The 16,430-nt window shown below is 38.9% G+C and overlaps 1 protein-coding gene across 1 annotated transcript; it reads right to left on the bottom strand.

The window, feature by feature from the left end:
• Positions 1–423: 423 nt before the first annotated feature.
• On the bottom strand, positions 424–16,050 carry LOC145498381 (D-alanine--D-alanine ligase-like). The gene is made up of 7 exons (XM_081478307.1): positions 14,778–16,050; positions 7,670–7,708; positions 5,707–6,014; positions 4,473–4,615; positions 3,007–3,163; positions 2,717–2,871; positions 424–2,340 (listed from the first exon to the last, which is right to left on the bottom strand). The coding sequence occupies exons 2-7, from the start codon at positions 7,682–7,684 to the stop codon at positions 2,048–2,050; spliced, it is 1,071 nt and encodes a 356-aa protein (XP_081334433.1). The 5' UTR covers positions 7,685–7,708; positions 14,778–16,050; the 3' UTR covers positions 424–2,047.
• Positions 16,051–16,430: the final 380 nt, after the last annotated feature.

Raw genomic sequence — 16,430 nt, 5'->3', positions numbered from 1 at the left:
ACACATACAGGAGTTAAACCGCCGTGTACAGTTTGTAGATGCAAGCACTGCGATAAGAGCTTTAGGGATAAATCAAACTGTTTGAGACACGAACGAACACATACAGGAGTGAAGCCGTATACATGCCAGCATTGTAATAGGTGTTTTAGTGATTCATCAGCACGTAGATCACATGAAAAAATTCATACAGGGGAGAAGCCGTTTAAATGCAAGCATTGTGGTAAGTTCTTTAACCGACTAACAAACTGTAAAAGACATGAGAAAACACATACACGTGAACGAACACCGAGACATATACGAACACACGCTGACACGGGAATAAACCCATTTTCAGGTGTATTCGTATCACAAGAGGTACTTTATCCAATCATTACCGTGTAAACTGTTGTGTCCAAGCGCTGAATAATGAGGCTACTTCGTGAATAAAACGGCCGACCGAACTTTAATGTTTACTAAGCTAAACTTAAGTTATACAATTCCAATAATCCAAACATGCATGCAACTTGACTATTTAAGGTTCCGCTCATGGACATGTGTTAAGTAATATATCTTACGTAACCATTACACTTAATAAAGTTTCCTATTGTGTAAACCTAATTCATTAACACCATAACATAAACAACGTGAACGAACTCACAGAAACAAAGCCATATGCATGCAAAGATTATAAAAACTGCTCCAGGAGCTCATCACATTGCAAGAGCATGGACATTTACCTACAGCAATGAAGTCATATACATTGTGTACCTGCAAACGTTGTGAAACGAAAGGCACGCAGTTTGAAACAGAGAAAGTTCGTTGAGGAGTCAGCAACAACGTAAAGTCGAAAGAAGTCGCCCATATTTGTCTTCTTTGCCTGAAGAAAAGTCAAATCAGGCTGAAAGCCCACTTGTTGGATTTGTCTGGAGGAATTCAGCAGTGAGGCATGTAAAGACCAACATTATGATGAGCATATGAGATAAAACGAGTGTTACAGAATATTTTCAACGCCATGGTAAATTAAATTGCTTAGTTTTGTTTTCCTATGTTATTTTTTCAGCTTTACGAAAGGATTACAACAACAAAACAACAAAAACATCCTCTTTCATACCCTTTATATTACCTGCTATGATATACAGAGGGCACTGGCAACCCTAGATTTTCAGATTGTTTTTATTGTTTTGCACTACTTTCATATTGTTAACAATCAATCTATAAATATTACATGATATTAATAACAACCACACAGAAAAAAAAATTTACAATAAATAGAAAATAAAATGTGCGAAGTGACCAAAGTAGCCAAGGCTTTCGGGTTGGTCACTGCCACATTAATGAGCTTATAAAACTACATGACAATAAGCTTATAGAACACAGGAAAAATACCAGTTTATACCTGCGTTATTTTTTTCAATGCCACGTAGTCAATAGATTTGTAACGCGACGGGTGTCTAATATTCCTCTTTTGTCGTGCAGTGCTTAAACTTGAATCTCATATCCTGTTAAGTGCAGACATTCCAGCAGTTGCGCAATTCGTTCGTGGCGGTTCAATTTTTTACGAGATATCTTTCAAAAGGGACGTATGAACAATTCCCAGAAACAAACAACAATTGCCAGATTAACAAGCGGGAAACGATGGGAAACAGTCATTTTCTCTGCAACAACCAAGGAAAGTTCTTGAACGAATAACGCAGCTATCAAGTGGTATAGGTAACCATTTTACCTGCAGGCTGATGGTATAAAAATTCCGTTCGCGTGAATCGTACGAATCGAAATTTCTCTTTTCGGAACGATTCTACTCGACAGTATTGGACATGGATGCTACCTAGAGAGCTACTTCTAGAAATTTACCAAATAGTTCTATCTTTTTTTAATTTTTAACAGGAGAGGATGAAGGGTAAGATGCCTTATTCTCAGGGTAAACCCACAAGTTATTTTAGATATAGTTTCCAGTCCTCCCGTTGATAATGACAACACGTCGCGTAGATTATACCCTTCATTCTCTCCCAGTTTCGGTCAATTAGATGTCTATTTCCAGCCCTTACAACGTGAACGGAACTAATAGCTACTACTTCTTTCTCCGTAACAAAGCATTCTCGACCATCATGTCGAACAGACATTCGTCCGTGATGCCTGACTCTTTGGCAATAACATTCACAAGACTCTGACGACCGAAGGAACAGAACAAATTACATTCCAGAAAAAATGGGTTCCCTTCGCGGTCTATCCGAAAATCAAACGCTGCAAAATCTTGGAAACCCAACTCCCGGAAAGCTCGGTAACTTTCCTGGTGAATGCGGTTGATGAGTTCTCCTTCCTTTAAAGGATCAAGGAACCACGTTTTAGCAGCTGGAGACTTGCCTAGAAAAAAAACAAATTTACTAATTAGAGTTGGCAGTAAAGCCGCAGGGAAACACTCTCAACATTGCATATTGGCCACCATTATTCAGCGTTCATCATGCTGGGTCCGTTTGAATTGAACGTGTTGGGAGTTTTTGGCAGCTAAAATAACTTCTCAAACTCATTCATAATTCATCAAGTTAAAACTAAGAAAAGCACAACTGTGAAGGAGAAACAATGCCCCTAGCCCTAAAACAATAACAGCCTCTAACAGGCAAAAGAATTACAAGCTTACGAGAGGTTGCTGCCCTTGTGATTTCCAACCTCCACTGTAACTCATCGATGAAGTCCCTCACTTTCTATAGGTTAAAGTTACAAGCGAAAGAGGTATACTTACCAATGGGAAGGCCCTCTCCGTTTAACTGATATTTGACCTCGGTTTTCCTAATGTCGTCCTGACAAACATCGTACTCAATGCACGCCAAAGCTTTCAACTTCCCAGTTTTCACTGATTCTAAAACAGCGCAACGAATCTCTCTTCCCTCGATGAACCTGTAAAATCAACCAACATTCTGTGAAATAGCGATTCAAAAAGTACCAAGCGAAGGTATCTGGCAGGTTAACAGGTAATGCCTTGCAGATTCGATACTTGAACAGACAAGCCTGTTTCCAAATGCAAATTTATACCTTTCAATAATTACGTGATCCGAATAGGAAAGTGCATGCTCAATGGCTTCATGCAGTGTCTCCTGGTTTTTCACCAATCGCACTGCCCTGGTGTCCTCTCCTAAGCTTGCTTTCACCACACATGGGTACTTGATTTCTTCAAGTGTTAAGGCATCTCCTGAGACGGAAAAGATAATTTGTCATTGTTGCTCATTCTTGACACTGAACCTTAAGGAGGCTCACCTTAGGCTTAGTTGGCTGCAATCAAGATTGATATATTGTGCGAGATTTAGCAAGAGCTTTTTTATTCAACACATTGCTGATAAGACAAACTTTGTTGAGTTTATTATAGAAAAGCTTGAAAAGTTGTCATTTTTCCCCTCAGCTATACGTATATCGCAAGATAACTGTTGACTGAGTGCACATTACCATATTGAGACAGTGTTATAAAGCCACGTTAAATAACAACTATCGATACATGAAATGGTTGGAATAAACATGCACATATTAGTAATGAAATAGCCCTTTTCACGGTTACCTTTGCTCATTTGCATTACAATAAAATCTGGCATGTATTTGAGGCAATTTCGGGCTATTTTGTAGTTTTAGCCCGAAATTGCCTCGCATCCACGTTGGATTCCATTGTAATAATGCAAATGAAAAAATTAACCGTGAAAAGGGTTATTAGCACTGAAATTCAACATGCCTCCAGTATTGCTATGTTCACCTCTAAACTTAAACCATCTTTCTTGGTATAAGTAAGCAAATAACAAATATAGATACACGAAATGGATGAAATAAACAAACTTACGTCATGTTTCTTGGTATAAGTATATTTTACTTCTCTTAGCGTGCTTGGGTGTGCTTTTTTCGCTTTTTTAAATTATTATTATTATTATTACTATTACATAGAAAAACTATTACTATTATTATTATTATTATTACTATTATTATTTGAATTTATTTTTTTTCCTTCCTTTGCTTTTGCGCATTCGCCCGTTTAGTTTTGCTTACTGCGCTTTTCAATAACATGCGGACTCTTGAAATCCAAAGCTCAACCGACAAATGCGTTTTTCGCTACCGTCAATCAAATGTTCGGCGGCCCCTCCCAGCTTCCAACTACTGCCGAGCACTGGCGTTGTCTGAACTGTGCTCAACGATTTGATTACCGCGCGCTCGGCAGTAGTCGGAAGCTGGGAGGAGCCCCCGAACATTTGATTGACGGTAGCGAAAAACGCATTTGTCGATTCAGCTTTGAATTTAAGAGTCCGCATGTTATTGAAAAGCGCAGTAACTACCTTTTATCGTAAATAATGATCGTTTTGTGTGCCGATGACAGCATATTTATTCTCTTGTTAAGACTTAAGTATTTAAGGTAGTCCTTTACACAAACCTTAGTTGGTTTCTCTGGGTTTCCTTGCCTATGATATACATTGTTATTATATTTATAAATGGCAAAAATAAAAGCAAACAAACAGACAAGTTACCTTTGTTGTACACTATTCCTTCAGCAATCCAAACATTCTTATTAGCAAGTAAAACACCACGTGTTTTAAGTTTATTCATGGAAAGGTATCGCGATTCTGCCAATCCACCAATCACTGGAATGTCTAAGGCATCGAATAGAGCTCTTCAAAATAGAACGAAGTGGCTGTTAGTGGTTTTCAAGCAAGACTCAATCAAGACTTTGATGGAAAATTGAATGTAAAGTATGACAGATGTAGTGATCCGCGATAACAAAAAAATATGTTATTGATGCACATAAAATAATTAGTGAGAACTAAATTTTTGCGGGTTCTAACTTTTGCGATTTTTGCGAGTTTTTTTACGATCAGCAAAACAAAAGTTCCCACAAAAAATAATTCCCGCAAACATTTTCTCCGCAAAAATTTACTCCGTTGGTGAAATTATACATACAAGCATAACAAATAGAATCTTGTTACTGTCAGTTATTTAAAACGTCTCTTTCATTCAAAAACAAAACAATGAAATGAGAAACGAAACGTTCAGAAATAAAGAAAAAAGGTTTATAGGAAAGGTCGTCTGAAGGTACTCCATTAAGTAGAGCATCTACAATTTCACACAAGTGCACGCTGTAATTTTGATTGTGACACTGATTACTGGATTACTGTGTTTTACATCTCTATGCATGTTGTCTCAATTGTGAATTGCACGCAGTTTAATTTTAAAAAATGCGAAAATGTTGTAATTTCAATTAAACGCGAAAATCGCAAAAATTAGTACCCAGCAAGAAAAACTAGCCTTTTACAATCGCAAAAATTTGTTTACGCAAAGTACAAAAAAATAGCCGACTCGCGAAAATAATCTCCCGAAGTGCCAGACGGTAAATGAAAAGTCAGAATTTAAAAATAGGACAGGCCAATCTAACAAAACAGTAATTAAATTGAAAATGCTTTAACGGACTTTTTTATCAAGAACTTGTCGACCACGACAGTTGAAATACCCCACTACAAAGCTAAACATCCCCTGTATGGGGTTATTGCAAAGGTCATTTCGTTTTAGCCTATGGGAACGTTGAGACGTAGAACAGTGCCATCAATCTATTTTTCATTTGTCCTTAAAAAACGCATTTTACCGATATTTTTCTTTTTAATTTGTGCCTCGTCATTTCAAGGTCAAACGAAAATCACTTATTAACTCGTGTGATGTATAAAACACCTATTCAATTATGTGAAAAAATACAGTATATAGATATCTGACCTGTAAATTGTTGTTCCTTTGTAACAAACAAAATGGATCAAAGCCACATCAGGTTTGATAACTGATTTAATACGTTGTAGGGCGGCTGTGAGGTCAACTCTTTCAACGTCATTCTTTATTTCTTCTCGTTTTTCAACGTCAATGATGGAAGAGAGTTTCTTCACAAATGACCAAGTGCCATCTGGCCTAACAATGGCGTAGCTAGAGCGATATTTTCCATTACCCATGTCATCAGAGAAAGCGCCACAATAAAGAATGGTTATGTTGAAACTGAAGTCGTCGGATGGAGAACCCAATAAATGCAAAATCTAAAGGGATTTAAAATTAAACTAAGCGTTAATAAAGAGATATCTACTCAATGAATCCAGATTGACAGGCACCGGTAGGTTCGCCAAACAGCAGCGCAGTGATCTTGCTATCTTTGAAGAAGAACAATCCATATAACAGTCACATATAAATAGTCTATCAAGTAAAAAGCCAAACAGACAAAAAAATAAATATAGAACTTGTGGCTACACAGCAAACCACTGTATTACGTACTGGGCGTAGTTGTTCGAAGCACGATTAGCGCTGATCCCGGCCGCCGGGTTAACTATTATGGAAGCCACGTACAGAGTCCAGAGGAGCTCAGTCCACCAGGCACAGCTCAGCTTGGTAATTTCCGAATACAAAACTGTCTTCTCATTTACATTTTAACCAAAATTTCCGGAATTTTGAGGTAAATTAAAGGTAAAACTGACTCCGGATCTTTCCGTAAGAGAAACAAACCTTTCGCGCCTACAGTCACCACTTTGATGGGCGGTAAAAGTGACCGCGCAAAAGAGTCCGGCGACCGGATAAGACAAGATCGAAAGATATGGAAAGATATGTAACTGGGAGCTGACAACGGCCTTTATCGTACAAGTAAAGATATTTTGGAATTACCAATAGGTTTTGACCTCATCGAACTTCTAAATAACTTGGCCCTTGTTGCTAAGGGGCCCGTGAGGTTTGGTTTACATGGAGACGTCATGTAGTGTGGAAAAAAAAGTGAAGCCTTGGGGCCGAATGGCTCATAGCTACCGGAGCTTATCCCGGTTTCCGTAGCATGAAGCGGCGAGGAGTATTTCTACTCCCACTGGATGGGATGCTAGTCCATCGCAGGTCACTCCCCCGTAATTTGTTAGGTTTCCCCAACAATTCGCCGGTACCCATTTATACTCCTGGGTGGAGAGAGGCACTGTGAGAATTAAGTGTCTTGCCCAAGAACACAACACAGTGTCCCCGGCCAGGGCTCGAACCTGGACCGCTTGCTCTGGGAACGACCGCACTAACCATGAGGCCACTGCGCCTCCCAGATGTCATGTAGAATCATGTACAAACTGTTACAAAGTAAACACTCCGTAAAACAAAGTCTCCCAATCACGGATACGGAATGAATGTGATTTCCCGAAATGAAAGCGACTTAACTAGGATGTTATTTCTAAAAGAAGCTAAATATTTCTTACAAATACGTCTTTGTCAAGTTTGCCATTATTGACAAGCGACTGTCTGATTGGATTAGGAGGGAGGAGGCGACTCTATTGTTTTCCATTCTCGATTCTTAAACGACTCATCAGTGACGTCACATAACACCAAGTAAGTGCTTCGGATGGCACATTCTGATTAGCATAGGGACGCCATTAAAAGGAAGACAACAGAGGCCAAGAAAACCTTCAACTAAGTATGAAGCCCACGACAACAAAACTTCAGTTTCAAGAAAATTTGCGGGAATTTGTCAATTCGTGCACACAGGTGTTGTAATCGCGGTAGATTTTCGTTTGGAGTAGCCGGTGGGTACATCAATTTGTTTTAGAGAATGGGAGTTGAGAGGGTAAATAATTATGAGGGTCAGGGTGCAAGAACAATATCTAGATTTCAGATCTCCGAGAAGTTGTCACATCTCTAATTCCTCAAAATTTAGCCGATATGCACATATGCTTACCTTCAGCTGCTCCATAATGGTTCTCTTTTAGCGTCCTGTCTACACGCAAGAAAGGAAAACAGGCGGAGCAGTTAAAATTTATTGGTTAATTACAAAACGATATATATGTTAAGTTTAAAATTCCCGCATAGGACAGGGGCCCATTAATCAATCAATCAATTAACTACTTAATTGAACGGCCCTCAATTGAATCATGTAATCGATCAATTTTATATGTGTTGTAGTAAACAGAACGTTCAATGGACATTATCCTTAGTCTTCAGTGTCACAGGAAGTTAGGGCAACTGGAAAACTCCGAACAAACTTTTACGGTACTCTTTTTGTTATTGTTGTTTGACTGCACCACAAAACCAATTATGGCTTTGGTCACTGCAACACCGTTAACTATAGTTTGCTCGGAGTTAATAGTCTTCATTTAAGTAGCTTTAAATGATATCAGATTTAATACTAGTGAGCTGTAGTTAGTGGTTGCAGTCCATTCTCGGCTGCGCTGCACCAATGCAAGTTACTACAGTTAGTTCTGATTAGGCTTCAACACGCTGATTTAACCCTTTCTTTGCAACCGCACGCTTTTCATATGACTGAGAAAACTGCTTCATTAATTCTGATTTGCTTGGGCAGGCCAATTTAATTTTCTCAGTCACCATGAATAGCTAAGTAATCGTATGAAAGCTCGGGTGATTAATATTGAATTATTATACAATTTACACTACTTTAAAAGCTTGAGATATTTGGACATTCTTTCAAATCGTATTCGCCTGAAGGTTCCCGCAATTTTAAGAGAATTTTGATATATTGCCCGTAAGGATCAATGCAGTATCCAAATGCACTTGCATTCATATAGGTATATAGTTATTTACATGGAAATTAAATCTCTGTGACATTTGCACTGAAGCCGGCAGAAGGGAGGCAGCAAGGCCGAGAGGTTAAGGCACCTGACTTGAAATCCGGAGGTCTCGCGTTCAAGTCCAGCTCTGACAGTATGTAACCCAAGTTCAAACTCCTCGGTCATGTTTGTAAATAGCCAACTGGTCTGCCTCCCGCCAGTTGGGATTTTTAAGCCTATTATGTTTATTTGAAATATTTCTTTCTTTCAATTAACGTGGCATGCCTGAGAACGACTGCTGAGAACGAGCTGGGTATAGCCAAGCGCATTGTCCACTATAAAAACAACATTTGAACATTTTGAAACGTTTCTGTCGTAATAAGTCTGTCGGATTATTCGCCGTCGTTGCGTATTGGATGCACCACTTGATTGGAGTGATCTTGGATCATTGATCCTGACCCAGATCATTCCAAAGGATCGCATCCTTTAATTAGGTAAGCAAATGATAGTTGCTTACCAACAGAACAGCTACTATTAGGATAACCTTTTTTTTTGCTGGCTACCATTTGGTGTCTCGACCTTTACGAAATTTTCTGACAAAGAACCGAAGTTTAAGTTAAGTTTAGGGAACCCGAAACAAGGAAACAATAAAATCATTTATTCATCCCTCCGCGGTTATGTATCATGTAAGTTTCTCTTTTTTTTTTTTTTTATTGATATTGCATAACATTTACAATACTTACAAAGACACAATACCTACAGGACTTACAAGACTTTTATAATACAATAACCACTATGTTTACATAATTATATACAGGAGAAAAAAAAAAGACAATAAAGACAAACATCGAAATATCCTTAAACTAAGTTAAAGAAAATATAAAGCAGATACGTGTAGTGATTTAGCATAGTTTTTTCCATAAAAGAGTTAAGGGGAGGGGATCCCTGTATTGTAATGTGAGAGGAAGAGGGGAAAGCTTTTTATCTCCGGAGAGGTGTTGCGTATTTTGCATATCCATACACAATATCTAGCGACCAAGAAAAAGAAGTTTAGTTTTTTGTTATCGTTTGGCTTAAGCCCTAGTACGATGTATGGCGACAGATTAAAAGTTTCCGAAAGTTCTCCACGATTAATTAACCATTGTTTAAATTCTTGCCAAAAAAAGTTGGATATATCACAAGTCCAAAATAAGTGGATGAGAGTCTCTTTATCCTTTTTACAAAAAGTACACTGCTTGTTACCCTTGAGATTTATTTTGGTAAGAAAAATGTTGGTCGCTAGTCTTCTGTGTAGTAGCTTAAATTGGAACACGATCAATTTAGAGATTTTTGTACATAGAAAGGGTGTTTTGTAAACTGCCTTCCAGTCGATATCGTCTGGTGTTTCAGGCACGCATTTTGTGACCCACTTTCTTTGGACCTCAACTGGGTTCTTTTGTTTTTTGCTCTTAAGGATTTTATACGTTAGTCTGTTTGGTTTTGTCGCCTTTTGGAAGATATCAAAAACAGATTCGTAAGCAGTGTTGCAGTTGTTGAAGTTAGCTTCACTGCTTTTTTGTAAGGCCTTAACAGCTGATAACATGCCTTGAAAAGTAAGAAAGTTTGTTTTTATGTTGTAGAGTTCTGTAAAATCAGAAAAAGATAGGAAACTGTTCGCATCATTCATCAAATGGCCCACTTTTTTAACTCCCTTTACAGACCATGAACGATAGCATATAGGTTTGTTACCAACACGTATAAGGGAGTTATGCCATAGACTTTGCGCCTTTAGCTGATCGATAGAGGAGATACTGGTTTCAAGTGAGATTTCTGCCCAGATATGGAGTATTTCTGAAGGTGTCTGTTGTTTTGATAATTTTTAACAGATCTTGCTTATTGAGGTTGGCACGAAAAATTTCGACACCACCGAGACTTCGTAATTCAGAATCAAGCAAAAGTTTCCATTTACCTTGATTTTCCGGATCTAGATATTTTTTTACCCAACTTGATTTAAGGGCTTTGTTAAAAAGTTTGATATCAATCATCTTTAGCCCTCCATTCTCGTGGTCGTTGATCATTATGTCGCGCTTTATCTTGTCCCCCTTGCCATCCCATAGAAAATTGAAGAAAATGTTATTTATTTCTGCAATAGCACTGTGGTTGGATGGCAGAGGAGACAAGATGTAGACCAGTTGAGAGGCAATCAGACTTTTTAGGACTGTAATTTTGCCTAGTAGAGTTAAACGACACAGCTCCCAGCAGCTTAAGCTATTTCTGATTTTGCTTAGTTTTTCGCTGTAATTAGCGTCTATGGTGGTTTCGCGGTTGGTGGAGAGCCATACCCCTAGAGCCTTAACCTTATCTTTTACCCATTTAAACTCTTTATCAGGGCTGAGATGTGTTTCGTTTCCAACATTGGCACCGATCCACAGAGCTTCAGTTTTCTTGCTATTCAATCGAAGACCAGAAACTTCGCTGAAGAGGTCTAATATTTGTAAGGAGGTTGTTAGAGAGGTGGGTGATCCGTCTAAAACAAGGGTAGTGTCATCTGCATATTGACTAATCTTTACTTCTTGTTCGCTTATTGTTATGCCCTTAATGTTTTTATTTTTCCTTATTGTTTCGGCTGATATTTCTACACCGAGAATAAACAGATACGGAGACAGAGGGCAGCCTTGTCTTACCCCCCTTTCGAGTTTGAAAAAATTGCTAGACCAGCCATTGTTGAGAATGCAGCTTTCTGTGTTATGATAAAAAAGCCTGATCCAGTTTATAGCAGATTGTCCAAAGTTGTAATGTTGTAAGGTTTTTTGCAAAAAAGACCACTCTACCGTGTCAAAAGCCTTTTCAAAGTCGAGAAAGAGTAGGAGTCCTGGAATGTTCTTCGCGGCTGTATGCTTGATACTACCATCGATGAGTCGAATGTTTTCTCCAATAAATCTGCCTTTAAGAAAGCCGGTTTGGTCATGGCTAATAATATTTGGAATAACCTGTTTGAATCTGTTAGCAATAGCTTTAGCTGCTATTTTGTAATCGCAGTTAAGAAGAGATATCGGGCGCCAGTTTTTTATTAAGTTGAGTTCTGCGTCTTTTTTTGGTATGAGTTTTATAATACCTCTCCTTTGAGTTACTGAAAGCTGACCGATACGATAAGCGTAGTTTATCGAATTTAAGAAAAGGTCAGAGATATCATTCCAAAAGACTTTGTCAAATTCGGCCGGTAAACCGTCAGAGCCCGGGGTCTTGTTGCATTCCATATCCTTAAGTGCTTTTAGACATTCCGCTTTATTTAGTAAACCTTCACAGCCTTTTTGTTCAGTTAGGTTTAGTTTTTTCTCCGTTTGCGAACCGAAGAAGACACTATTTGTCAGTTCATTTTGAGAACACTTGTTTGAACTATAAAGGCGTTTGTAGAAGTTTTCGCGCTCATTCAGAATTTCTTTGTCTGTACTGACAAAGTTTTCATTATCTAATTTTAATTGGCTTATTGTCCCTTGTTTGTAATGCCGTTTTTCTAGGTTTAAAAAGTATTTTGTATTCTTTTAACCTTCATTTTGCCATCGGCATCTAGCTCGCAAGATTGAACCTTTTGTTCGGTGCTCAATTATTTCTTCTAATTCTAATTTTTTTGCGTTTAAAGCGTGCAGAGTGTCTTTCTTATCCTCGTCCTCAATATTGTTGGATTCAACTAAGCGTTGCAAATTATTAATTTCCTTTTCAAGTTCTCCTTCATAACGTGATATTTTTGCATTTTTAATTGTTGAATATTTTAGAGACTGTTCTCTAATTTTTAGTTTTGTCATTTCCCACATAAGGGCATCGTTGACGAAACAATCATTTTTGTAACTTTCCTGAGTATCTTTGATTGTAGCTCGTATTTGGTTTATATAATCAATTTCTGATAGGAGCGAGGTATTAAGTTTCCAAAAACTCGGGCCTCTTTCATTTGAGTGAGTGGCGATCATGATTTCTATTAGAGAGTGGTCTGTTTTGTATCCAGTGGCGATATTAGCAGATTTAACATTACACATTAAGTTTTGCGTGACAAGAAAGAAATCCAAACGACATTGAATTTCTGGGCGTTTGCGCCGCCACGTATATCTGCGGTTGTCCGGGTTTAGGATTCGCCATGCGTCCACTAAATCAAGTTCGGCACAAAGCTCTTTTAATGTTTTAACCGATTCTGCAAGTGTTCTAGCGATTCCGCCCTTTTTATCTACATCCAGGTTCAAAACCAAATTGAAGTCCCCTCCAATTATTACATCGTCGCACTCAAAATCATTTAGATGGTCAAAAAAATTCGAAAAGAAGTTAGGATCGTCCTCATTAGGCGCATAGAGTGTGGCTATGGTTACACATTTTTTATCTGTTGTGATATCGCAGATAATAAATCTGCCGTTGGGATCCACGTATGTTCGTTCAAGTTGAAAATCAAAGTTGTTATTGAATAGAATAGCGACGCCTCCTTTAGCACTGGTGCAGCAGCTAAAAATTGTTTTGTATCCCCATTCAGCAGACCATACAGGGATTGTTATTTCTGAGCAGTGTACTTCTTGAAGCATGTAAATTGAAAACTTTTTCCTTCTGAGCCAATCAAACATTTCCCGTCTTTTTAGTCTTTCCCCGATTCCTCTCACATTAAGAGAACCTATTTTAAGATCCGTAAACAAAACAGAGGAGAAAACATTGGAAGAAAAACCATGCAGAAAAAGTAAGCTAATGTTATTTTGGTTATTATAGCAGAACATGATGTTTGTGTTTTTAAACAAACAAAATACATGCAAGAAAAGGCGACAAAAAGCACATATAAAAGCACACGTAAAAAGGTTCCATTGTCAGTTTGAGTCCCAGCAGAGTTGACTGTCGTAATCATAATAATAGGTAGATGGGTCAACTCATTAGTCTTTGCGATCAATTTGCATACGCTTTTTTTTTTTTTTTTAATAATAGTTACTTAGAGAGAAGAGGGAAAGGAGGAAATTAATTTAAGTAGGCTGGGATATTCTTATAATCGTATTTTTCGTTATTTATTAGAAGACATCGTCCAACTACCTTCGCGTTTGGATGCTCTTGGGTTTCCCTTGCCATCATCATCGCCTTGATTAATACTTTTCTTTCATCTTGTATCGCCTTCGCGAAATCTTCGGTAATGTAGGCATCAGGGTAGTTTTCTGAATGCTTTATCTTACCTCTTTTGCTCCAGATTTCGTTCCTGTCTTCACGGCTGATAAAGCGGGCGATGACGGGTCTGCATCTGTTCTCGATTTTCTTACCCACCCTGTGAACTGCGTGGAATTTTATGTTCGACGCATCCAAGCCCATTTCGTTCTGAATTACACCGCAAATCAGAGCTTTGCAATCCTCGCCTTCGAGCTCTGTGATATTGTTGAAACGTAGGTTTTCTCGTCGGGTGTACTGTTCTAGCTTGATGTTTTCTTCTATTGCGGATTCCAATTTCTTTTCCAGCTGTGCTACTTTCATTCTGAGATTTTCCAGACCATCCTTCATGTCCTTCGTGTTTTCCTTCGTGTTTTCCTTCGACTTTTCCTTCAGCGTCTCCACCTCGCTTTGTGTAAAACTCACGCTTTCTTTCAACGATGTTACTTCGCTTTTCATCACTTCAATCTCATGTTTAAATTCCTGTCTGAGTTTGTCGAAGTCGGCACGTAAGCTGGCGAAGCCGGCTTCCATCGCTTTGATTAAAGAGTCGATAGAGCTTTTGATGTCTTCGTGGACTTCTTCTTCGTTCATCGTGTCGGATTCGCTGTGAGTCGAAGAATTTGATCCTCTCTGTTTTCTTTTTTTGTTTCTCTTCCTTGCCATAAATTAGATATTTTGCATTTCCTGAACTTGAAATAAGCAATCGGTAATTGATTTAACTGTTACTCGCTTTGAGAACTGACATGAGCGCCCATACTTGGCGGAGCGTTAGAAGTTGCGTCCGTACGCCATGCTGCCGCGTGCGCTCTCCTCTAAGTATCTCTGCTTTTTTATTCCTTATGCCTCGACGCCACGATTGACTCTTGTACAAACAAAGGGATTTATGGTTGATACATACACTACTTTACCACCGAGGGAAATGGGCCGGTTTTTGTTACTAGTAAAATACTAAATGGATTTATTTCCCTGTGTTAGCTAGAAAGAGCGGTCGACGGAAAGGACAATGAAAATTACTGTTATGCAATACAGAGCGATAGCATGCAAGAGAAGTTTAAAACGACTCTGAATATCGCAGAAATTCTAAACCAACGTCAAATACAAAATAGTGTAACCTTTCACCTAAAATAAGGTAACCAAACTTACCAAAGGTCGCGGGTGTGAGTGTGTGTGTTCGTTACCCTTCAGTACTTTGTTTCTCGCGCGTAACCTAATTTCATTTCATGCATGAAAGATGCTTTCATACATGCTTTTAGTCACAAAAATGTCACGTGACAACCAGAAGTCCCGAGATATGCCTTTTCCGCTGTTATTCCAAGTAATTAGTCGCGGTTGTTTTCGTCTCACACCTGCCGCACCCACTATTGTGCACTCTGTTTTGCATGGATGTCCTGATTGGCCAGTTATTAGTATTTATACTCTCCGCTGTCTCTTAAGTACCATTCACGCTCGCGGTTCCATACAGTTTATTCATCTTTCTGGTTTACGCCCCCCACCTCCCGTTTACTACAGGTTTCGTCATTGCTTTTATCTTTCAGGCCGTAGAGACGCTTCTGGCGACTTCTTTCGCTGTTTCAAATGCGGCAAATTTGGACACTGGGCCAAGGACTGTTCTGGCCGGGAAGTTACCAGTCCCCTAGCTACAATTCTTGCCCTGGAATCTCCTACAACAAGCCAAACGCAGGCCAATCAACTCAACCAAAGCAATGAAGATGACTTGGCGCAGGTAGATCAAATTACACAGAATTACGAACTTGAAAGCGGACATTCATTAAGTGTTATGGGTAATTTGAAGAATAATTTAGGTTTCTGGAGATCTATAGGTGCTCCGGATTTTATTTTGTCTATTATTGAAAACGGCTACAGGCTGCCGTTCATCAGTTTTCCGTTGGCCGTAAAGCTAAGAAATAATAAGTCAGCTCGACTTCATGCTGATTTTGTGGACCAAGCTGTTCTTGAGCTTGTTAACTCTGGTCGGGTGCGTATGGTTAATGAGCAGCCTTTTGTTGTAAATCCCTTGTCATTTTCTATACAGCCATGCGGTAAAAAGAGGTTAATTCTTGATTTGCGCCATGTCAATAAGTCATTAATTAAACAAAGCGTTAAGTACGAGGACTGGAAAATTGCTATGGCTTATTTTGCGAAAGACGCGTACATGTTTTCCTTTGATTTAAAAAGCGGTTATCACCATATCGACATTGCGCAAGAGCACCAAACTTTTCTGGGGTTTTCATGGCGGGCGTTTGATTCCATTAATGAAGTATTTTATGTTTGCACTGTGCTCCCGTTCGGTCTTTCCTCTGCCCCTTACGTTTTCACAAAGGTTTTGAAGCCTTTAGAAAAGTATTGGAGAATACAGGGTCTTTGTATAGCCATCTTCTTGGACGATGGTTGGGCGATTGTTCAGGATAGAGAAAGTTGTCGCAGTAAGGCCCTAGCTGTAAGGGGGGATTTGTATAACGCGGGTTGTGTCGTTAACGAAGACAAATCGGTATGGGAACTCACCCAAGTATTGGACTGGTTGGGTATAACCTGGAATTCTGCACTGGGTACTTTATAAATTGTAGAAAGAAGAATTCTTAAGGTCATCAATACAATTGATCATATTATTGAAGCCAATTTCAAAGTGTCTGCCAGAGAGTTGGCCTCCTTCACAGGTCAAATTATTTCCACCGGGCCTGTAGTTGGTAACATTGGCAGGATAATGACCACACATTGTGTCTTGTCCACCTTGTGCAAAGATAACTGGGATTCTATATTCCGTCTCGACGATTACTGCAAAGAAGAACTGTATTTTTG

Source organism: Orbicella franksi, chromosome 9 (assembly GCF_964199315.1).
Source record: "Orbicella franksi chromosome 9, jaOrbFran1.1, whole genome shotgun sequence".
In the NCBI taxonomy this organism is placed as follows: Eukaryota; Metazoa; Cnidaria; class Anthozoa; order Scleractinia; family Merulinidae; genus Orbicella; species Orbicella franksi.
Note: the sequence above shows the minus strand (reverse complement) of the source record. Positions and strands in the feature narration are given on the sequence as shown.

Excerpts from the sequence above, each read along its gene's own strand:
- LOC145498381 (XM_081478307.1), bottom strand. Across the intron at positions 4,616-5,706 it reads AAAGGAACAACAATTTACAG|AGCTCTATTCGATGCCTTAG; the intron begins GTCAGATATCTA and ends TCTATTTTGAAG. Across the intron at positions 3,164-4,472 it reads AGGAATAGTGTACAACAAAG|GAGATGCCTTAACACTTGAA; the intron begins GTAACTTGTCTG and ends TTTCCGTCTCAG.